Below are 25,316 nucleotides of genomic sequence, written 5' to 3'. Positions count from 1 at the left end.
CGTCGTGACTTTCGTTTGGAACAAGATAGGGAAATGCATATTAGAAATACACGAGAAGAAACAGAACAGAATGCTATCTTATGTTCCTCACAAGGCCCAATGTGCCGCTTTGTATGAGATGGAGCGGGAATTTGTATGGAAACATACTATCGCATTTGGGTACACTAGCCTGTTGTCTTTGTAGTATGTACGAGTAGCTTGTTGAGGACTTCCACGCCTAAAAACTTTTATACCAAAATGTTGATCTAGCCATAGGAAAAACTTACAGGAGAAACTTAAGAGTTCATCTATCTATCTTTACCAACCCCCATGGGTGTGTGCCAGGCAACAGGCATGAATATGATGAAAACCTGATGAAAATCAGTAGTTTTAGTGTTTATTAAATTTTAAACACAATAAATTGTACACCTTCTTCAGGAATCACACTATCTATTAGTAAAGACCGCATGAAAATCCGTGCAGTAGTTTTTGAGTCTATCGCGAACAGACAAATGCGGTAGAGGACTTTGTTTTATAATATGTAAGGATTACCAAGGTTTAGGAAACTTTGTAGCTATTTACATTTGTGTAATGGCATCCAATATCGATAACGGTTTGCAACAAGCAAATCGTCATTAGGCGCGCGGACATTGCGGTATAATCACAATGTACCATTACCCGCGCTAATTTGCTAATGGACTGGACATACGCCGGTCGTAAAATAAAAATAATACGGATTTATATCCGACATCTACGGGAGTCTATGGAGTGTTTCTGTTCTAGAATAGATCCGCTCCATATCCTGTTCTAGTATAGGTCCACTCTATAACCTTCTGAGGATGTCACAGGAGGAGACTAAGGGACACATAAACCTGATAGGCAACAATAGTATTCTCAACGAGTGTCAACGTCAGGCAGGTGGCCGATTGAAAAATCTCTGTCGAATCTATGTTTAACACCCGACACAAAAAAGTTTGACCGCTGTGTGTCTGTCTGTCCGCTGTGTGTGTGTCTGTGGCACCGTAGCTCATCAACGGATGAACCGATTTGGATGCGTTTTTTTATACCAATTTTTTTATAGTTCGGCCGTACAAAAGTTTTTTAATTTGTCTAACAAATAAACTTGCTTAGTATTCTTTCTTTCTCAAATTTCCAGATAATTACTAGATAGCGGGTTTCGTCATTCATTCACGATGAAGGAAATCTTGTTATCTTAAAAGTGGAAATTCCGTTCGACTTCAAGTGGCGGTGTGAAAATGTGTTTTGATACATTGAAATGACTAATGGATTTTTTATGGGACGATTGGGAGAGATAATTGGGGTATAAGATATGGCCTTATTGATGCTGTCATCACCTGCAGCCGCGTTATCTTCGGGAAGTGTCACCTCTGTATTCTGGACATTTTACAACGATCCCATATGCATTGGTCCGGGGAATCGCTGCTTTCAACTCTGAGTGTTAATTCACGGTTTTACAGCTAGCGATCATTCACGACATTTTGACCACATTGCATCATATTTTTTTTACCAAAATTACATTTTTGACACAATGTTTTATTGATGTCAGATATATCTTGTGATGTTATTGCATTCAATGCGTGATAAACAATCATGTCCGTGCAGTAATTGAGGAGTTAAGGAACTCCTGAACCTATCCTTGATGGTGCACCCAGAAACGGATCCCGACGAGGGCGTCCGGAGATAAAATAATCACATTGTAATCTGACAGATTACACACTTCGATTCATATTTATATAGCCATACTTCCGTACTCAATAAATGCGACTGTCTGTCTGTCACGCTTTCACAGCTAAACCGCTATGCCAATTTTGATGATATAAGTATCGTCACATTATTAAGCGATTTTAGATGTATTTTTATTCTAGAATTCAGATCAAGTTTAGACAATTCTTATTAATTATAGTTACTGTACGTTAAAATAGAATAAACATAAAGTTACGAATTCTCATTTACGAATTACGACATTTTAAATCCAAGATTTGATCCCCAAGATTAAAAAAAAATGCCTGCTCAGCAAAACACAACCCTCCTATCCTAACAATACAGTTGCATTTCGTGTAATATCAGAAATTCCCCACAAAATCCGTTATGCGCTACGAGTAAATCAGAAATGCTTGACATTTCGTCGGGTGCGCAGCCGTCAAAACATAGGTCACAGAGCGGCATTAATCAGATTTCCCAGAAACCAGTGTAAAGTTAAATAATACACCTTAATGTCTAAGAAATACAGTTTAATTTACAATGTATAAATAATATATACGGATTGAATAGAATTTGAACTGTTTGTGGAGCGATTAACTGATGCGCTCCGGTGTTATATTGTGACATAATGGACATGTGTTGCGGTTAGATTCTATCTTAAATACGGAGTTTACAGAAGTAAAGTCTTATAGACATTATAAAATAATTTGTTTTGTTTGTTAAATTCATCATCAAAATTTAATTTCACTTACTTGTTTTTGACGTGACAACGTCTTAAATTAGGTTGCGGCTGGGAGTCACTTATGAAAAAGTGTAACGCCCGGTAACGTTACGATGAGTCACCGAACGAGAGAGAGTCCCGCCGAATGCCTTGCGTCTCTCTCCCACTCAACTATGATCGGTCTGCCGCGCGCGTAAAAAGACGTTGTCACGACACGACAAAATCTTCGCCCGTAAAACCGACTTTACAGGCAACCATTTTTTATTTTTTTTACAATCTTTTATTTGACTTGCAATGTAATTTATGTATGTCGCTATGCCCCATGTCTCGGGAGCAATCTTGTCTCTTTATTTCTGTATTTAATATCTTTATTTTCTGTTTGGTTTTGAGTTACGAGAAAGAGATACACCTATACCCAGCAGTGAGTTGAAAATGATGATGATTTGTATCTGTATAAAACTGTTGTTTTAGATAATGCTCTTAGTTATTTCTTTATTACGCCTCTTCTACTTTTACATAGGTTATTGTCAATTCAATAAAATTAGTTAAAAAATTTAGAGCTATTATCGGTGTAGACAACGCTGGCACGATTTCGAACAAGGTATCTCGAACGGCAACAAACAAAGCTTGTGTCAAAAATGTATTTTTTGTAAAAAATATATTTAATACAATTTAGTTTACCGAGTATATTTCTGCGTTCTCTTTATTTTGTGATCGTCGTACTATGTCATAATGGGTACACATGTTGTAGTTATAATAAAATGTTTTGTCTTTCTTGTATTACACGAAACAAATGTTGGGAGGCCATTAGGACTACTCCAACCTGCACTAGCGCCACTGTCACAATTTTATCAGTTTCTATTTATTAATAGCATAAAACTAAAACAATAACGCAGGATATCACTAGATTATTTATTTTATTAGAAAGCATTGTGCTGGCAATTGGCAATAGTGGACCTGTGTGGCTTCATGGTCATCGTGCCGGACTGCTACACTGGAGGTCCTGGGTTCTATTCTCGGTCAGCTCAAGATGGATCTTATTCAAATTGACCTGGGTCATGTATGTTTATCAGTATTACTTATACATGTAATACAGATAAACATACATGTATAATAAAAACTAAAAATTTAAGAAAACCCCGACTCGGAAGTTGCTGGCATCATCTCATCTGCCAGAAAAGAGGTGACGGATTCCAAGCGGCTGAACGCACATTTGGCAAAAACAGTTTAGAACATTGGATTAATTTCTCTTTCAAATAAAGAAAAGTAGATCAAAATCTGTTCACCCGTTTGTCTGCTACCATACCATGGAAAGACGTTCAGATTCACACACAACTTATAACTCCCAATTTTCAATATTAATTTCGCTACAACTTTTGAACGGCTGAACCAATTTTGATCAAACATATCTAACAACCACCGCATAAAAATTGGCTATAAAATAAAAAAACCGCATCCAAATCGGTTCACCCGTTAATGAGCTACGATGCCACGTACACAGACAGACCCACTTAGCGGTCAAACTTATAATACCCCTCTTTTTGCGTCGGGGGTATAAAAGCTCTGAATAAAATATTTAAAGGTGAATTTTTGTCGTTTTATACAACATAACTTATACGTGAATTTTTGTCATTTGATAGATAATGGTACGGAATCCTTGAAGCTCGAGTCCGACTCTCATTTGGCTGGTTTTATCTTATTTTGGTCGTGCTAATCAAATAAACGAATAAGCTAGCATTAAGAGTAATGACTCTTCCAATAATGAATTAACTCCAAACAAATCACCGCAAAAAAACATTATTTTTTATATCATTTGGTCTGTATTAGTTCTAATCAAGATTTATATTCAACATGCTGTGATATTAATGGCATACGCCAAAATGATAAATGGCCTGGAACGAAGAAGATATCAAAACATGTTGCGTTTTTAACATTAGCCGGGTTATTTATCATTGTTATTGATAAATATACCGATTGAAGTATTGAATTATTCAGTTGTATGAAAAGATTCGTTCCCATGGGAATTTTAAGTTCTAAAGAAAAACGTAATTTCTGACATTACAAATAAATACATAGGATCGAAATCATACAGATTGAGTTGGCCCTTAAGTAAGTTTGAGACTTGTGTTACGGGTTACTAACTCAACAACACTTATATATATATATATATATATATATATATATATATATATATATATATATATATATTATATATGTATGTTTATCAGTATTACTTATACATGTAATACAGATAAACATACATGTATAATAAAAACTAAAAATTTAAGAAAACCCCGACTCGGAAGTTGCTGGCATCATCTCATCTGCCAGAATAGAGGTGACGGATTCCAAAAAATTGGGGGTTTTTTAATTTGTCTAACAAATAATTTTGTAGTTTGTTGTTATAACGGGAGAAGGAATCATTTGTGTAAATTTCAACTGTCTAACTATTACGGTTCATGATATACAACTTGGTGACCGACGGACAGACAGCGGAGTCTTAAATAGGGCCCCGTTTTAACTTGGTTGCAGAACCCTAAAAATTACTTATTATGGTCTAGGCAGATTATTGTTAAAAAAGCAAGTGCTTTTGAGTTTATTAATTACAAACAAAAAATACAAAATTCTTTTTTTATTAGTATTGGTAAGCCAACGTAACCACCTCGCTCCAATTGCGATTCCTACAAATTTATCGATACATTTATCGATATAATGCAAATATTCCAATCGCCCTGGGACGCGAACTAGTAGCTATCGGCATTAATTACTCTATAATTTAATGCTAATTGCATCCGCTAGGGGGCACTTAGTGACTTTGTCGACATTGCTACGTTTATAGTTATTTATGTGCGGAATTAGATAATGGTATGTTGGGTATTCATATAACTACGCATACCAACATATTCGCGGCCATATTCCATTGGGGTTATGATTTGTGTATAGTCAACTGCGTGTGAAAGCACCGCTCTCTGCCTCTCTCTTATTTGAATGTTGTCCCGGTTTTTTCCTCAGCCGTGAAGCGTCGGAGCCATTTCGTACTTTTCTTTTTCTTCTCCACTTAGCACATCTTCGACATACTTAGACCATTGGCACATTTGGCACGCATATCCTATTTGACAACAGCATTATAAATTGTGTCAAGTTATAAATGCTATAATGTCCTTTATGCATTTATCGGTACGATATAGGATGTGGAAAAAGTCTTTTAAAATTTGCAAAGTTTAATTTATTTACATACAAAAAGACAGACATGGAGATATGTGAAAAAAATCTCGTCAAAAGTATTAAAAAAATACTTTAAGCTACTAAACGCTATATTCGTATGCCCACCTCGTGTCATCATAAAAAAACTTGCCCAGTCTCTGATAGGGCTGCCATAATTTCTGGTACCACTACGGGACATTTTTATCAATTTGAAATTACTTTTTTTAACTCACACTAAAACCAAAGTATAATCATTTTTCTGGTAGAAAAAGCCTCAGACCTTAATTCCGCCTCTTACATGTTTTGTAAATCACTACGTAGTATAAAACAAAGTAGCTTCCCGCTTTCTGTCTGTCCTTATGTCTAGATCTTTAAAACTACGCAACGAGATTTTGATGTGAGTATTTTAAATAAATAGAGTTTAGTAAGTAAGTATATAATATTTTATAATGGTTTTATATTTTATCCGAGCGAAGCCGGGACGGGCCGCTAGTAAATAAGCAAGAGTACTAGCACACAGTATTAGGCAACATGCAAGTGGCGCCCCTGGTGTTGTAGGCGTATATTATATTTGTTGATATATATATATATTTGTTGATCGCTTACCATCAGTTGTACCAACTTACGTCGCAATCGTAAAGTTGATGTACGGAACAGTATGGTCGGACACGCGATGTCTGTCCCGTACACACGGGACGTGTGGCAACCCTACAATAGACACAGGAGGTTTTACGGCGCTTCCCAAACTTCAGCAATAAAGATTTAACTAAAGGAATGTTTGCCTTTTATGGAGCGTTTCGCCGTGTTCAGTTGGCCGTGCCAGTGAGCGATTTTATATTTTTAACTTTTCCGAAAAATTTTATTGGTAAATCCGTATTGAAATGGTTTTGTGAATTTTATTTGTGTCTACGAGTTTTTAGTTTTATACTGTTAGAGTATACACAGATACTTTTAAGGTTCCGTACTTCAGACAGATGTAAATACAACCTACTAATATTGTAAATGCGAAAGTTTATGAGGATGTATGTTTGTTACTCTTTCACGCTACTACTGGACCGATTGTTATGAAATTTAGTACACGAGGCGCAGCAAGTTATTTATATTTGCACCGGCCCATCTAAAACCTAAAACATCAAGCGTATACATATTCATATTGCCATACTCTGATTGCCTTTTCACAAACCGCTTTTTTCAGTGCTCCAATTAATTATCTTTTCAAAAGCTCGTTCCCGCAGAGTTAGCGTTTCGTGTTTACCATAATGTGCCAGTCAAGGGTTAGGCATGGAAGGGTTGGATTGTGGTTTCCGCCCTAGAATAGGACCACACCATATACTACCGAGTATAAGGTGTGGTCCTAAGTAAGATAATCCTTTTGTAAGATTTGGTACTCCCAAGCCGGGTTGCCGTCCGGCATTTCATAAAATCATAACAAAATCTTCAAAATTTGGTTTATTTTGCACTATTTAAAATTTCGCAAACTTTTACTAAGCAAGAGCGCGAAGCATTATGACTCTATGAGAGTCCAGTCATTGTGCGGTCAGCTTGTCTAGTGGCCGAGCGCACGCAAACCGGTTTCGTCCAGTTACGACGCGTACGCGACAAGCGGCTAGTAGACACGCACACATACGCTGCATGATTGTCTGCTTGTAGTGTACCTACGAAAACGTAGTTGTATGAACTTTACCCTCCGTACCGATTCTCTACTTGTGTGATGCATAATATTCATAACGTGTATATCATTTTGCAGGTATGTGCCGTAATAATCAGAACTAGAATCAGAATTACGCACATGCCTTTGTCGACCATTTCGTAACTCGTAAACTGCAGTCATTTGGAGACCTTTCCATTAATTAAGCTTAGAATTTAATATTGTACAGTACATAAGTATAGTACAGTGAGTAGCAGACCAGAATCATTGCAAATTAGCCCTTATTACCGGAGTTTAAAGTTCAGTTCCATGCAAGATAACTTGTCATCTAAAAAGTTCCACGGTTTACACTTTAAAACCTTTTGGGCTAATATTTAACAGTACTAAGAGCCTGTTGTTAAACAGGCTCTTAGTACTCTTAGTACACTTTATTTGTAATCTAGCAGATAACTGCTAGATAAATCTGCCTCAAGTTATTTCCCAGTTCGCCTTATCTAACACTTATGAAACGAAATTTTAATGCTATCTGTTCGATAAGTTATAGGTTATCAGATACTTTATCGTCAGCAAGTGGTGAAACAGGACCTAAATATTTTTTTTATATTTTATTCGAAACTTTTGTCGACGCTTGTACAGCGGTGGGTCTTATCTCGTTAAAATAAGAATGTTTATATTAAACTGGCAAATATTATACGCGGTATAATTTATATTTAAACCTTATTCCGCAGAGATAAGGGTGTCTATAAATTAAATTAGAAAAAAATGTTAAAACAATACGGCTCGTAAAACACAATACATCTCATTATGGCCGCAAATTTAAACTTTTTACGTCGGTTTTGTGTTTTTAATTAATTTTACCACGAAATATTCCTAATTAACTGTCCTGAAATTCTTTTTTTTTTCGCACTTTGAGTGTTGGAAATAACGGCTTTATATTTAAAATTTGTTACAATGAAAGGCTAAATAATAATGAATTTGATTAAATATATATATATATATATATATCATCGTTTTCTTCCTCGGCCGGTGAGCATCGGAACCCAGGGTCCACTTTCCTACTTTTCGTCTTCACTTCGCGCACGGTTGTCATCATCCTTCACTGCAAACATAATTCACGTCCTTAATTACAACCATGATTTAAGTCTTAACTAATATTGTAAACGCGAAAGCAAGTTGTTTGTAATACCTCTTCACGCGCTGTATCTACTCAACCAATATTCTTTAAATTTTGCATATATTTTTTGCGTTTATAGTATGGAGAAGGACATAGGATACTTTTCATCGTGGAAAATGTACGCGGGCGAAGCCGCGGGCAACAGCTAGTTTGAATATAAGATGCGGTATCTATGGATACCGCGTCTTATAGTTGTATGTCTACGGTTTACTTACGGTTTACTAACAACCAGAACTTACATTGATATTATTATGCTTGATCCCTTAACACAGGGGATTAGTAACACAATATTATATCATAACTACATTTGTTTGCGGGAACAACAAGGGTAATAGATGGACTATTTCCATTTTTTTTTTGGTGTCCCCTGGACTCTTATGCTCAACTTCTTGATAGAAGTAACCTAGGAAATGATCAGATGAGAGAGATAGAATAGAGAGAATATTTTCCGGAATAATTATTTAAAAAAATAAAAATATTTATTTTCGGACAATATGAATCCAGTGTGTTAGTAATCTAAAAAAAACTAATTTGTGTCAGTACTTATTAATATTTGTTACATATTGTTTGTTTCATTGTATCCATCGTGACTAACGATACAAAGTTAACGCTTTGCGTTGGATCAGATATTCATTTAAATTATTTTATATTCCGTTCGGATCCGCTGACTTTTAAAACACATTTTTAGGACGGTCTATGACAAAATTGTTTGAAAGTCCTTTTTAAACCCCGACGCAAAAAGAGGGGTGTTATAAGTTTCACGTGTCTGTCTGTGTATCAATCTGTGTCTTCGTAGCTCCTAAACGGATGAACCGATTTTCGTTTGCTTTTTTGTGTCATAGATAATTTTATCCCGAGTGTTCTTAGCCATGTTTCCTTAAAATCGGTTCAGCCGTTCAAAAGTTGTAGCGAAATGAATATTGAAATTCGGGGGTTTTTTAATTTGTCTAACAAATAATTATTTTGTTAGTATTGAAGAAAGATTTAGTCTTGAGATTTATTAGTTATTCCATTTTTTTCTGGAAAAATAATGGGGCGTTGGAACATTTTCAATGAACTGTACGTATCCATAATTAAAGGACCGAATCAGACCGGAATCGTAAAGTTTATTAGAATGGATCAGACCGGAATTAAAAAATAATTGGTAGTGGATCGGTTTTGTGGATCAGACCGGAATAACTCAAATCTGACACCAGTGTTAGCAATCGATCAAAGAAGACTTTAGCAATCTAGCAAAAAACTTTAGCATTCACGAAATTAGTAAGAAGTATGAAATTGTCGGACGGGAACATGGAAAAGAAATCACTTATCCCAGTATTTGGGATATTCGGGGAAAGAGTATTTGGAAAAGCGAGGAAGTGTTTAAATCGATCAATTAACCAAAACAAAACATAAACGTTGTTAACTAAAAGCCTGTAAAAACAATTTCGTTAGTTGTCAGTCAATATACTAGTGTTGTGAAATAAAAACCCGGTTTTACATAAAAATTGGCCAAACAAGCACTGGATTGGATAAATGAAAAAGATTTTGACTGTCACATTGTTGGTTCGTACCCACTCCTCTTTGCTACCAGTTTTATACCTATATTTCCGTTGTATGAATCCAATTGTGAGAGACAATACTTTATCTCCTTTCTGTGATTTGAACGTTTCCCCGGTCTGCCTCTGCCGTTAAGCGTCGAAAGCCAGGGTCCGGTTCCCTATTTTATTCCAGCTACTTCGCACAGTTTTCGGTATCCTTAGTTGCCAGTGTTGTGATTGAATTTAATTGTATAAAAATGTAACCACTAGCGACACCTATTCTATAGTATGTGAACTAAGGTTTTGCTCTGACAATAGGTTTGTATGCCATTGTATATATATTTTTTGTAGTTGTAACACTGCATACTTTTGAAATAAAGTTAGTCTGTGATCTGCATTGGATAACCAAACGTGTTTTACTTTAGAGCAAGAACATTAACACGAGTTTATGCGTATCACCGTACCCTTTCTCGACGCCCTTCAAGCCAATACTTTTTGGGTTTGCCACTAAGGTTTGGTTCTCTTGTCATCTGAGATAATGCACATCCACATGACCTACAACATTGCAACATAGCATTAGAAAAAGTGAAACTTGATGACAGGATCTAAAATTCTTATCTATAAGTTGACGGAGGACCAATTCCAACCACCAATTGAAATCAAATAAAGTACACTACGATGGACCAAAAAAATAATTAAATAAATCATAACGTTTTAGAGTTTATTCCAATCCGATTTAGAGGACGATTGTATTTATTTATTTTTTGTATTCTATAAGAATCCGTATGAGAAGAGAAAGATGTGTGGGTACGAAATCATAGCAACCTGTTCGGAATTTAGTTAAAAGTGAATCAATTTATATTACTAGTAAACCTGTAGTTTTCGGATGGATTTTTGTTGGTCTTTTGCGTAAAGATTTTTATTTGGTGCACAGTTAAAGAAAAGCCTAGAATAATAAAATGGTTCATTTTATCTCAAAATCGTTAGGTTAAGGTTAGATAGTCGTAAGTGTCATGTCAGTCGCCTTTAGGTGACTTGAATAAAATTGCCATCATTTTTAGCAATAAAATTCTCGATAAGGATCCCCTGATTTTTTGACTGGCAAGTAACCTTTGATCCTGATGATTTACATATTTCACCCCCTAAGGGTCCCTTAGGGGGTGAAATGTCGTCTTTTGTGTCCGACCGAGGGGAAGAGCAAACAAAACATTTATTTCCTTCGGGATCTTAGAATATGTTTTCAAGTGCTTTATTGTGGTGAGATTTTTCTTTTCCCCTAAAATATATTAATAGCTAGCTTTTGCCGGTGGCTCTCGTGCGTATAAATTATTATTGTCCATATCTGGTATTTGGGTTCTGAGCAACGCATCGCGGTGAAACCCATACCAGATTATAAGTTAAACCATCCGCTATATACCGCTTCAAATTCCATCCAGTAGTTTTTGCGTGTTGCGCGAACAAACAAACATTCGATTACATACAGTAAAAAATCTTTAAAATAATTATTTGTGCTTCTATTAGACCCAGAAAAACTATTAGCCAGTAAATTAAATTAAATATAAATTTCTTTAATATCTCCTGTGTACAGACATTCATTTACAGTTCCGAAATATTAATTAAACGTGGCAGATAAAAAAGTGTAGAGGCGCGTGCAAAAACAAAGCGTACGGCCCACAGTTTAATAACCGCCCGAGCGAAAAGCAAACGTAGGATGGTTAAGCTTTTAATTACGAGTATGGTACTAGGTACCATAAATATTTATCTATCCATAGGGAAGGCCAGTGCCCTAGCAGTGGGTTTAAATGGCTATTGTTGATGATACCTAGGTACACTAGACCGCATGTTAAGTTACCCTGCATGGTTATTTCTGCTATAGTAATAGGGGTGACAATATGTAATGAATTTGTGTTGGTTGATGTGCTGTCGATAGTATAATCATTTAAAAAAATTAAGTTGTAAAATTTGAACTCAGCAGTGAAGTTGTCATTTGTTTAATCAAGTAATCGAAAGTAGTTTAATCAATCGTAGCTCCCAAACGGCTAAACCGATTTTCGATAACCGATAGTTTTTTTTGTGTCATAGATAATTTTATGAAAATCGGTTCAGTCGTTAAAATGTTGTAGCGGAATAAACAGTGAAAGTTAATATCAGAGACATAGCCAACTTACAGTTTTATCATATGTATAGATTCTTGTGTCTATATCAATATGCAATTTGTATACCTGTTCAAATGCAATATTGCATTAACTTGCCGAAATTGAGTGTCATCCGTACATCCTTTGAAGATGAGCAAGTTTGCAACTTGGAGTTCTGTTCTCGGAGGTGCCGATAATTTATCGAGTAACTGACGTAGTCTAAGAGGCAACTCCGCGGATTCCATGTTTGGTAACTGTGTTTCGATTGATGTCATATACATATAGTTGGGTAAACTGAAACAAGTGAAACCTGAAATATGCATGTTTTTGAACAAATGTCAGAGAATGAGAGGTGATGAATGAAAGAACGAGACACATAGGGGTAGCCATATTATGGGATCGTGCGAGACAACCGCTGGTGTCGCGTTACGCTTAAATAAAAATATTTCATTTCAAAGTTATAACCGATTGTCTGGCCTTTCTTTGTCCCGTATCCCACATGTATACCATAAATCACCACATCTTTACAAACATTAGCACAATATAATATCACAACTACTTTTATTATAATACTAGCTGTGCCCCAGGGTTTCACTTCCGTTGGGAATTTCGGGATAAAAAGTACTTTGTGTTATTCCAAATAACTTTCTACCCGTGTACCAAATTTTATAACAATCGGTCCAGTAGATAATGCGTGAAGAACGTAACATACTTTCGCATTTATAATATTAGTTGGGATTTGGATTTAATCAAAATATTTTACAAGAATATTTACGTTTCTTAAACTAAGAGGGTTCACTTGTATGCACAATTATCTGCATACAATCGAACTAAAGTCAATACACGCAATAATTCTCAAATTGATGTTGACCCAGAAAACGTTACACCCCTTTATTTCAGCAAATGTAAGTGAAGTAAACATTAATTTAATAACGTCTAGTCGTGAGTCGCATAACTGGTTCGGTTTGGATTTAAAATCGGTCAGAATTCTAGAAACACAAATTAGCCAAAAGCGTTCTATTCTGACTATAGTCTGGGATCCAGCTTTGTCGAAACCCGGGTAATACGGCAGGTGAGTGACGCGTCGCGTCGCGGCTTCCCATTGGTGGCTTGAAATTGCAATATCCTCTAATGTAGATCCTACTGGTAACTTCCTACTAATGTTATAAATGCGAAAGTTTGTGAGGATATATGCTTGTTACTCTATCTACTGGACAGAATTTTATGAAATTTGCCACATGGGTAGAATATAACCTGGAATAACGCATAGGGTGTTTTTTTTATCCCGAAATTCCTACAGGAGCGAAGTACTGGAGCGCAGCTAGTTTTATATATTTCTACGCTTTAAGTTTCCATCATTATGACTGTATTAATGAACCGAAGACCGCGAAAGATATGGCTGGATGACATGGATGGTTTCCTGGAATGGCAGCATACCGAAGGACGTTTGGCCAGCTGTGGGTCACAGAGAAATACAGGCTATGAAAAACTATTTAGAATTTATTTACGTACGCGAAAGGAAACCTTATGCTCAGCGGTAGTCGGAAAAGGACTGAATTGATAATATATACGGACAAATCACACAGATTGAGCTAGCCCCAAAGTAAGTTCGAGACTTGTGTTATGGGATACTAACTCAACGATACTATATTTTACAACAAATACATATATAGACCAATACATAAATACATATATAAATATCCAAGACCCGAGCCAATAAGAAAAAGATAATTTTCCACCATGACCCGCCGGGAATCGAACCCGGGAATGAGGCAAGTACTTTACCACTGCGCCACCGAGGTCGTCAAATGTAATAATGTTGATGTGTAATATTAAAATAATTTACTTTATTATAGGGGTTTACCATTATTTGATCGATACATTTAAATCGGCGCATATAATTAAATAAATCTGATATTTATTTTTAACACAATCTCACTAGACAGTGATTGTTATGTTCTAATCAAGTTTAAAATTCATAAAATTTTATAAAATGCCAATTTTATCCAGCTAGTATGAAAACTCGATGTGAAAATATGACGTGCTATCCATACCTACTCAGCTGCAGCTTGCACGAAATTTGAAAGCTTAAATGTCTTAAGATGTAGTCAACTGATGCGCATGTAGGAGGCGTGTACGAGTATGATCCACTACACACGGCTAGTGAAAAAAATGTACAACATTTTAGACGTTTAAAATGCAACGTCTCACCCCAAGCAATGAAACACCTGTTATCTTTTTGCCTTTGTGAACTGTCATCCAAATTAAATATGTGTAGGTGAGAATATATCTGCTTTAACATTGATTTGTTAGATTCCACCCGAACAAACATAGTTACCGTTTACGTGCATATATTGCAAGTTGAATAAAAAAGCTTGTAAAATGTGACGTTACACTAGAAACCAGGAGGGCTTAAATGTAGCTTAAGACATATTAAACATATAGTATAAAACAAAGTTGCTTTCCGCTGTTTGCCTGTCTGCTCCTATGTATCCTTATATCTTAAAAACGACGCAATGGATTTTGATGTGGTTTTTTTAATAGATAGAGTTTTTCACGAGGAAGGATCAGGTGTATAATTCGTTGTGGTTTTATCTGAGCGAAGCCGGGACGGGCCACTAGTCTATAATAAAAAGGAGCAAGGGATACAAGTGACTTCCCTCAATAAAAATTTCTCGTGGAACGTCCCGAATATGTGCCACCGTTTGCGACCGTGTGTTTAACAGGTGTCTGAGATCCGTAACCCACTTTCTGCGACATCACATGCAGCAATCGCCGAGAGAAATGAGAGAATAAACAGCTTCCACTCTTTGAGCGCGAGATTGGATGAAGTCAGTAGACAACACTCAAATAAACATCTTTTGGTAGGTGGACCACAAAGCAAAACCACTGGAAAAAAAATGCAAAGAGCGCTGTCACGGATAGATAAGGGCGTAGGTTCAAATCCTGCTCGATTCCAGAATTTTTTTTCATCTCATTCTTGTAATACCAAAAGTTATGTGGCGGGGCAGCAGGCAGACGAGTGGAGTACGTGGCTACCTCTAGTCCGTTGTGTTTGTGCCTAGTGAACGAATATTCAGAGTACCATTACTGCAATATTGTTTTTATTTTATTTAATTCAGTATACATCTGAATCTCTCCGATATAGTGTAATAATGCAAAATTACTCTCTAAAAACCCTACTTAAAAAGCTGAAACTCTGAATACACTTGCAAACTTAGTAAGGGACGCACTTGGCGCAAAATAAATAACGCACAAATGTGTTCACTTCGTATCTAATTGAATGGAATAGTATTAATAAAAAATTTAAGAGCTCCAAAATAGAAGCACATAATTAGTTACACATTTCAAACATAAAAATTCATTCAATTATTACAACCCTTCTAGGATTATAAAACTCAATCGACTCTAGACTAGACGATCTTAACGTTTTGGATGTTTAATCTTATCATAGAATCTTAACAGTTTTTATTATAACCTGCAAATAATAATAACATTAATTTTCCGAAATTTCCATGTGCCACGGAAGTTCTATTCGCATCAAGTATTCCCAAATGTCTCACTCTTTCTCTCGTCTTATCGTTTTCTCGTTTCCTTCCGCCGCCATAAAGCGTCCGGATCTTGTTCACTTACTTTGGTTTCTCGTTTCCTTAGTTATCAGACCATCGACACGCATTTGATATGCGTGACCACGTCAGGATTTTGCCTGAAAGACAAGATTGTACTCAGTTTTAGTAACTAGTAGCCTATCTAGAGGTAATGTAGTAAATATAGTCTAAATCTTTTTCATAGTCATGTCCTCGTCTCGTCGTGACCAGGGTCTTAAAGTCATGACATGGACATTACAACAGAGCCCTTCGCTGCGCTCACTATTTTGCATGCACTACACCAGCGCAACATTGTATTGTGCGGGCTAAAATAAAACCGTTCCCGTAGCGCGGTACGGCCACAATAAAATTTTATTAAAAAACTTAGTAACGCCAGTTGCAAATGTTATTAGCCGATGTAAAAGGAACGGAATTCAATTTCAACAAGTGGCTGTGTGATATTGGCGCGCACGTGGCATAGTACACTCGCGGGCAGAATTGAGTGCTCAACAGTGTACGAGGAAACGACCGCACTCCGGCACATAAATAAAATTTCGAATTCAATATTTTTCGTTTTCTGTTTCTGCATTATGTAATGATGATAGGATTTTGTTGAGTTGATTTTGTGACGTATGAAGGTAAATTGAACCCAAATTTCTAAAATATTACGTAAGCGATTGTACCGCTTGGAAAGTTTAAGAGATTTCAATGACTTTGGAGTTATGAATTAATGAAATTAATGTACTTGAATTGTTTGAAATTAATCTTCTTCTTTCTGTGCCTCTTCTTATTACTTGGGGTCGGCCTTTCGTTCAACTGGGCCTGTTTCAAGTTCTGTTATATGTATATGTAATTTTTTTTTTTTAATTTAACTCCGAAATTGAAGACAATAGCAACCTAAATCACGTACTTAACCAAATAATTCCCGTAAGTACTTACTACTTATATAATATTATTATAATTTATAATACTTTCTGCGAAAAAAGTATTTTTATTAAATACTTTCTTTGAAAGTATCTTCTTAATTATAATATTTTTCCAAGATAATTAGCTTTAATAAATTGCTCTGGGATCACCCTGGGAAAAATACGCTTCAAAGTTGAACAAGTCAGCAGAAGTTGTAAATATTTTAACGTAAAGTTAACGCCGGGTGTGGCAACACTTTGCTTAATTGCACACAATTAATAACGCAAGTTCAATTAATTAGGATAGAAAAATGATGATGCCTCCGTAATGTTTATTAGTTTTAACACATTTTATGTTATTTCTTGTTAGTTACTTTTATTTGGTTGTGTATTTTTCTGGTTTTTCAATAGCATTTTTAATCTTGGCAATTTTTATAATGATGGCTCGAATCATTTCACCCAATTTTGGTGACTCAAAAATATAAGGTACCAATTAATTTTGCCCCTAAGTGTAATCCGTTGTCGATACGTCTCCCAAGTAATTGTGCATGCTATTTGAATTCCAAATATCGACACTGACACGAAGCCGAGTCGATCTCATGGGGCCGTATGCGGCCTTGACTTAGTTATAGGGGACCGAATTGAAAATAGATTAGGTACTTACTTCTCTTAAAGTTCTCATCTTAAAGCAGTGACTGGTGGATATTCCATTTAGGTCGTGTACGTGATTTGTATTTTTATTACTATCTGTAGGTTAAGATCTCATTGTTACTAACAAAATATAGTAAGACTGAATAAATGAATTTATTATTTTTTTTCTTGCAGCTGGTATTTTGTATACTATTTATTATTATTAAAATTTATGCTTGTGGTTTCACTTCATATCCTCCCGTGAATGTCGTACGAGGCGTCTAATGGACAAAGCCTTGGCAATTGATAGCATTCCCAAGGAAGGTTGACGTCAGACAGGCGGCCGCTTGTAATTTTTTTTACCATTAAAAACTTGTATCCCACCATGTCCACATCAACAACATCTGTCTGTAAAACAATCTACCACATCTATATATATAAAAGAAGACACTGAATGACTGACTGGTCTAGAAACTTCAAATTTAGCACGTAGGTTCCTTATGTGGTCTAAAGGTATTAAGAAAATATTTTTCAAAATTCATCCTCTAAAGGGGTAAAGAGGGGGGTTCAAAGTTTGTGTGGGGAAACCAGATTAGTTAAAGGGTCCAAATATATCTGAAGGGAAAAACACGCGGGCGAAGCCGCGGGCAAAAGCTAGTCTGTGTATAAAAAAAAACTAAAATATAAAATTTCCGTTGTTACAGGACGTGATACACACAATAAGCACACCGCACGGACAAGTACAGAGGATCGTCGTGTTCAAGAAAAATGGCGTTCAAGCCATGGTTGAATATCCTTTACAATAGTATAATCGATTTTAAACTACCAGCAGCAGGAAAAATGAAGTTGCTTCCACTTAAGAAAGAGATATTGTGGCGATCATTAGCCTGTTCCAGAGCTTCCGAGGCCTTGGTGTTCAGGATACCTTGAATCTGGTTGGTCTATTGTATCGTGTTACGATCTTCTAGATCTTCTTGGATTTAGATCCCATTTCTGAGCATGGAAAAGTGTCTATTCTCAGCAGTTCCTTCATTGATTTCTGCCTTTTGCTTTAAACTAGTCACTAGTGTAAGAAAAACCAGTCTCGCCTTCTTCGTCATAAAAAGTACATTATAAAAAAAAATGCATTGCACTAACATGCATTACATTACATAAATAAATCTTACCACATAATTTTAGTCACAGTATATTAAAATGTCGGTCAGTATAGTATGCCTTTATTAAGAGTGGCTTAGCCTGCGCATGAAAAACTGTTGTATTTTTACGAATCTCTCATAGAAATAGAACGAGTCATAAAATTCAAGTTGTATATTTTTCCGCTGCTTCCTACTGGTAGGGGTCGAGTTGTAGCGTTTTGATGAGCTGAGCGATTTCACAACACCGCTACGTACGCGGTGACTCATATTTGTAAAGATTTTGACTCTCTTTGCAATTTTCGATTAGGCATATTGGTTTTTTGAGTTCAATATGGGCAGTTTTTTTTGTTATCTGAAAATGATGGCAATTTAATAACTTATTATTCTACGTTGTTGTCCAACAATGCCTAAATAAAAATAATATTTATTTCTTCTATAATTAGTTCGAATCGAACGTAAAGTTCTTCTTTAATTAAACATATATGAATGATATTTCAAATATAAGCCAAAGAAATTGGAAACGGAGGTTCTAATCCATACTTCTATATAATATTATACCCATACTACTAATATTATAAAATGTATGTGCAAATGTGTGTATTTTTATCTTTCTTTCACGTCAAACGGATTAATGTATTCAGGGGATTTTTGGTGTGGAGATAGTATAAGAGCTAGTGTGACATACCTAGTTAACTTTTTAGTTAGGCTAATATCATAATAAATAGTTGATAGTAGCTCCGCTGATTCTAACTACCCACCTTTACCAGCTTACGGTAGCCTACTTTGAAACAGTAAAACGGAACGTAAATAAACACATATATTAAATGGTGCTTTTTTCACCTTTTTAGACAAAGTAGGTCGATAGGTTTTATTGGGATTTAGGGTTATGGGCCCAACCACTTCATTTTATTATAGGCATAACCGTAACCTGTTTGGATTGACGCGTACCTAATGCGTATTTCGCAAAATGACCACTTGAAGCAAAATGAGTACCTAGGTACTACTCAAATTTGTCAAAAGTATTTTATGCAGAAATTATAGACCTTAACAGGCGCTCTGTTACGTCAATTGTTTTCATGCGATGGCCAAGTCGATCTATTTATTTAAAACCTAAAAGATTTTTAATATTGATATGATAATGACTTACGTAATAATATAAGACAGAAGGTCCCTTAAGTAGGGACTAAATAAATTAATCGACTTGGTATTACATGGATCTCACAACTTTTTACGGTAGAAAAACTGAGCTGCGAGACTTGGGTTTTTTACACCATGTTTTTGATGGCATTGTTCTTTACGTTAAACGTCAAGAAGATATCTTCTTAGAGAGCAGTCGGATTAAAGCGTGAGAATTGGAAATTAAATAATAGAAGTATACTAATCACTTTCATTTTACAAGCGACCAATTAAAATAAAACTCATTTAAGCACTTGTATTAACTACTGCATTTAATGCACGCTATAAAATTAGTAGCTTCGGACTTAGCCACGGAATATAGTGAGAACAGATGAGTACATGTCGTGTGGTTCCGTCCTGGAAGTACTCCGTAGATGAAGTTCGAGGCGATCAAAGGACATATAGCCATGACAACTGATAGACAACAATAGCGTTCTTATTCTTGACGTCATCACGCAGTCGGATGGGTCTTTATCTTCCCTTGGAAGGCGACTAAGGGGTACCCTTGGCATGAGGGACTGGCAACAATAACATTCCTAATTAGGGTTGACGTCAGGCAGGCTTATGAAGCTATGGCGCTAAGTCGCCTCGTACGACATCCACTGAGAGACGAAGTGGTCCTATTCTAGAACGCAACCACAAGCGATGTAAAAAATTGATTCTATTCGCTAACTAATCTATGCTTTGGATATAAAACGGCGAATGCTCGTCGTAAATTAGACGCCAGTAGCCAGCAGTTAAGCAGAGATAGATAATGTGTCGTTTCTGGATGAGGGTTAATTATAGCTTTTGTGTTTTATGTTTAACCAATAAAAAAACCTCACACTTGTACTCAACTTTTTTTACACTGCACTTTTTGTTTTTTGCACCTTTATTAAATTTAAAAACAAAACTGGATAAAGTAATTTTAAGAGTAGGTCCCTCATACATTACACTTAGAATAATATATATAATGTATAGATGGCGGTATACCTACAGCGGTAGGTTTACCGCCATCTTTACATTACGGTAGTAGCGACTGCCGTTCTAAAAGTAATGTCAGATGCCTTTAGGCGACTTTAATAAAATCCGTGTTAGCAATAATACAATCGATATGAAAGATAGTTTTACTTTTATGAGCGCAAAGTAAATTAAAAATGGTATCTTTATTCTCTAAGTTAATCGCAGATCATTTTTAACTGCCTTCAGACTAGCACAGTAATACCTACTTTACAATTTAACCTTTTCATGAAAAAGTTAAAGCATTATGTTTTGTCACTATCGCACATTACAATTTTGGACATTGACAGAACGAGACAAAAATATACTTAGCTAAGTTTTACACGAATAAGAGGGTAATACTATAACGAAGGTCTAATCCTCTTGGGCTCTTAGTCTATAAAATTTTCAACAACATTCAATTTTCAAACACAGTTCTTATTAATTTAATGTCAACTAGCTGTGCCCCGGGGCTTCGCTCCCGTGGGAATTTCGGGATAAAAAGTACCCTATGTGTTATTCCAGGTTATATTCTGCCCGTGTACCAAATTTTATAACAATCGGTCTAGTAGATTTTGCGTGAAAGTAAAACAAACGTATATATATATACTCATATCCACACAAACTTTCCCATTTATAACATTAGTAGGATTTAGAACCGAGTAGAATAATATAGACATTTCGTGAAAACACACATTTCGCGAGGCCAAGGTCACGTCAAAGAGCGACGACCTTTGTTTCTGCACAATGTTGAAGGTGCAGAAATACAACTAGAGGGGGGGACAACTTTATGCAATACTAGCGGCCCATCCCTGTTTCGTTCGGGTAAAACCATAATAAATTACACTCCTAAACCTTCCTCGGGAATTCTTACTATCTATCGGTGAATTCGTCCGGTAGTTTTGGATTTTATCGCATGCATATATCATAACGTACACTACAATATTTTCATGTACAACCATATTCCGTGTTGAAATGTCCCATCTGTAAGTTCCTTAGTATATACATTGTCGAATTAACGTACGTGTAAAAATATCTCTCGTATCTAAATCATTCAGTTTTCATTTGATTAAACTCCTGCTTCTGATGCTTTTTTCATCCCGACGATTAGTCGTCTGGTTCTTTATTTATGCTAGTGATATTCTTTCGCCTTTAATAAAATGAAAATAAGTCTCCAATCACATTTTTGCAACTGAAGTTGTGAGTTTATTCAAATTACTATTTAAGTTGTAACTAAATTGAAGTAGCGTTCGTCGAATTCAGATGTGGGTCGGAAATCGGCGGAATGTTTTCACAGTTCCTAAAATTTATTATTTTTTTAGAAAAGAAAAGTTTAAGTGTCTGTATATTTGTATGTCTGTTTGTGGCATTATAGCAGCCACACGGCTGAATTTGATCTAGTTTTTTTGAAGTTTCTTACTTAGTTCGGCAGCAATGTTAATATTAAAGTTTTCAGTTTTCTGGAGTGCAACACGTTTTTTTTTTATTTGAAGGATGATTTCATTGATAGTATTCTTAGCTATGTTTGGAAAATGTGTGTTCAGCCGTTTGGAAACTCTTCGTTTTATTAACTTACTTTTTAACTCGGAAGTCGGCTCTTTTCTAGCGGATGAGAGCTCTTTTTGCCGGAATATTAATTTAGTGCACGCATTCTACATAAATGCTTATGATTATGACTCCATGAGATATAAGATGTTTAATTGTTATAACTGCTAAGTCCTGCTTTTGCTAAAGTGTTAACTCGTATTCCAAACTCCAAATTGATCTATTGAGATCCAGTTTGTTTTGAATTTTTTTACTAAAAAAATATCTCTCCGCTCTTCATCCGCACAACGCACTCACCCTAAATGTTATTAGATAAAATAAAGTCACTGCCAAGCTGGTGCGGTCTGTATAATCGCAACGTCTCCTGAACTTGGTCGTGGAATAACAGTTTGATATTTAGCTACAATATGGATTGGCTTTCGATTACTTTCAGTTTTACGATTCGAGTTTAGTGATGTTCGAAATTTGAATCGTATTGTGTTGTTTGTTAGGGTTATATTAGAATTTTTGGTTCCTATTTCAAATTTATTGTTGATGATATGTATGATTTATAGAATACAGAAAGTATAAAGATATGACCATTATTCCATTATTTACTAGTTTTATATTTTACTGAATTAATTAGGAATAAAATGTTCTTCAAGCTAACTTTTTTTTAATTATGGAAATGGCTTATTTTTAAAATGCCTCTCGTGACGACGTTTGAAATTTATAATGTATTGTTAATTGCGTAATATTTATGTGTTTACCCAAAAAGAAGTACACAGTATTCCTTAACAGCGTAACACATTTGAAACAGTGGAGTCTGCGACGCGGGCGAAGGAGGCGCTACACGGCTGCGACATATATTCCGGATGCTGTACACTCAAAATTGAATTCGCAAAGGTAAGTTGGTATATTTTTGAAGTGAAAATTTATTTAGCGTCATTGTGCACTTTTTGTGATGGGTAAAAATGTCGCGATGTCAGGACACGTGACCCTGATCGAAAATTCGTAAGATGTCAAAAATGCACAACGTTAATATTCAAGTTTTCACTTCTGCCGGCACTCCCGGAGTGCAATCCGGTTTTTTATTAACTTTATCGTAACGAGAATAATCAGATTTTTCCAATTAAAAAGCATACGATATTAGCAACATGTTTCATCACCACAGAAATTATGCCGTGACAAGCTACAGCAAACACAAAATTAGATTAAATACCGCCTATTATCAAGGAAGGAGGAATAAAATTACTTTCTCGTCTCCACGTGTTCCCGATTGTGTTCGGGGCTATAACGCCGCGAAGCCTGGGGTCACCGTAAAAATATTGTGAATCAACCAGTCGTGGGAATGCTATTTTACTTGTAGGCTATGTTTCCCTTAATCGCGTAGTAACCACGGTATTTGGAAGTGAAATCTAGTTTCGACCGCTCCAGTCTGTCTGTAACGAAGACCTCATGAGATTTTGACCTATTTGAAAGACGTTAATAACACGCCGGCTACCTGCGGCTCCCCGCGGCTAAGTGCCCGAAATGTAACACCGTGTAAACACACACTTATAGTGTCACATTACCCAAAGACTGTACCTTGGCATGTTTCCGTTAGATTTGAGCAAATATCTACTATACTCGTATATCACTTTTTTATATCACATAGTATAGCTGAATTGTTTGCATAATTGCATTAATCTCTAGTCCAAAAGCGTGTATTTTTTATGGCATAGGTACATTACGCATCAAAGTATTTATACAGAAATTAGGCCTTTACAGACACTTTTCACTTTAAATGTGTATGGTGAACTACTCACTAATAGCTAACTCATAAGAATCTTTAGTTATTGATCTACTTTGACCATTAACCGTTTATTGTTCTGCTATTTTAAAGAATCTTTTGAAATCAAAATACAGTGCTTTGTATTCTTAATTTTTCCAGTATTCGAAATACGTCACACTCGTTTTCAAATTTCGAATCCGATATTTTCCTCCGCACACAAAAAAGAAAAAGAATGCTTCATTTGACGTCATTGTCAGGAGTTTTTACTCGATTCCGTTTCTGCTGTTTAAAAGTTAAAACGTTTAAAACTGGTATTCGGATTTGGAAGCGATGCGGTTGGACGAAGCGCTCGAAATTCGAATTGGGATTAAAAGGGACCACTGTAGTTCGTTATTTGAATTTAACGTTAAAATAGTATTATGACGTGGCGCGTTCGATGGTTGCGATTCGATTTATTTCCAGCCTGGTACAACGATCGCACATTACCTGCTATGTACTTCGTCTTAAAATTTAAAGAACATTAAAAAGTTTGTTGAAATTTTGAAGATATTTGAAAATCTAGTTATAATTATAAGGTTGTTTATATAAAATATGCTTTTAAAATAAAAATCTCCCTACACTGTGTACTAAAATTCAATAACTATTATTTATTAAATTGCAATATTTTCCCGCCCACTTCAAAAGCTGTCGACGACATAAAGGGCGTGATTGTTGCCGCAAAAATCACACATAAAAAGTATAAAACGTGTCTTTTGTTAGCGTTTTTCCAAAAAGTTTTGTTGGCCGGGTGTTACATTAATCTTTTAGGTTCACGTGAAATACCAAAGATTGGCTATTGTGGACCCCAGAAATGGTTATGGTTATGACACGCAAACTTTTAACTTTTGCCAATAAAAATCTCGTTCTGTAAGCAACTTTTTGGCATCAACGGATGGGCTGAAGTGGTTTATTTCTATAATTAATTATGAGTACGCGCTACGTAAGAGGTGATTAAAAACACTTTAATGCACCAAAAACAAGATACAATTTTGAAAAAGACGACTAGTAGAAATTAAATCAGAGGCAACATTCCGATTTGGAAATACTTTTTTCCAAAATGGCGCTTAAAAAATCAAAATGTCATATGTCCTCACCACCCGTGTGCTCTTCTCAACTCACAACACAACCTGTTGTAACATTTTGTTACATACATCGAGGGTTCCGTACACGACAAGCTTGACCGGATCGAATTTAGGAAGCTACATTATAGCCCTTTTGTGTGCTAAACTGTACCTTTGTAATGGCCGCCGGTCGATGTTTTGTGTCGGTACTATGATTGGGCAAACGTCTGCGCGGTTTTCAAAGCAGGCCGATTCCCATGCAATCGAAGTCCAATTAATCTATTTTCTCCAATTTTTTTCTAGGTTTTTAACCAGTGTTAGAAAATCCTTTTCCGTCTACTGATTTTCAATTTCTATCTATTATCTTGTTAGGCTTTATATTCAATATCTTATTGTATAAATT

The 25,316-nt window shown here is 35.8% G+C and overlaps 1 protein-coding gene across 4 annotated transcripts in view; it reads left to right on the top strand.

Annotated features, from left to right (window-relative positions):
* Window positions 1-25,316, top strand: part of sm (smooth) — a 287,193-nt gene that overhangs the window by 209,677 nt on the left and 52,200 nt on the right. For 3 of the 4 annotated variants that reach the window (XM_053765034.1, XM_053765035.2, XM_053765033.1), the window contains 2 exons: window positions 17,930-18,017; window positions 22,851-22,945. In XM_053765034.1, the coding sequence (XP_053621009.1) occupies window positions 17,930-18,017; window positions 22,851-22,945 (183 nt within the window). Of the gene's footprint in view, window positions 1-17,929; window positions 18,018-22,848; window positions 22,946-25,316 lie in introns of all 4 variants that reach the window. The other variant, XM_064436843.1, reaches the window with a different exon arrangement.

This window comes from Plodia interpunctella, chromosome 26 (assembly GCF_027563975.2).
Source record: "Plodia interpunctella isolate USDA-ARS_2022_Savannah chromosome 26, ilPloInte3.2, whole genome shotgun sequence".
Lineage (NCBI taxonomy): Eukaryota > Metazoa > Arthropoda > Insecta > Lepidoptera > Pyralidae > Plodia > Plodia interpunctella.
This window is presented reverse-complemented; position numbering and strand designations above follow the sequence as displayed.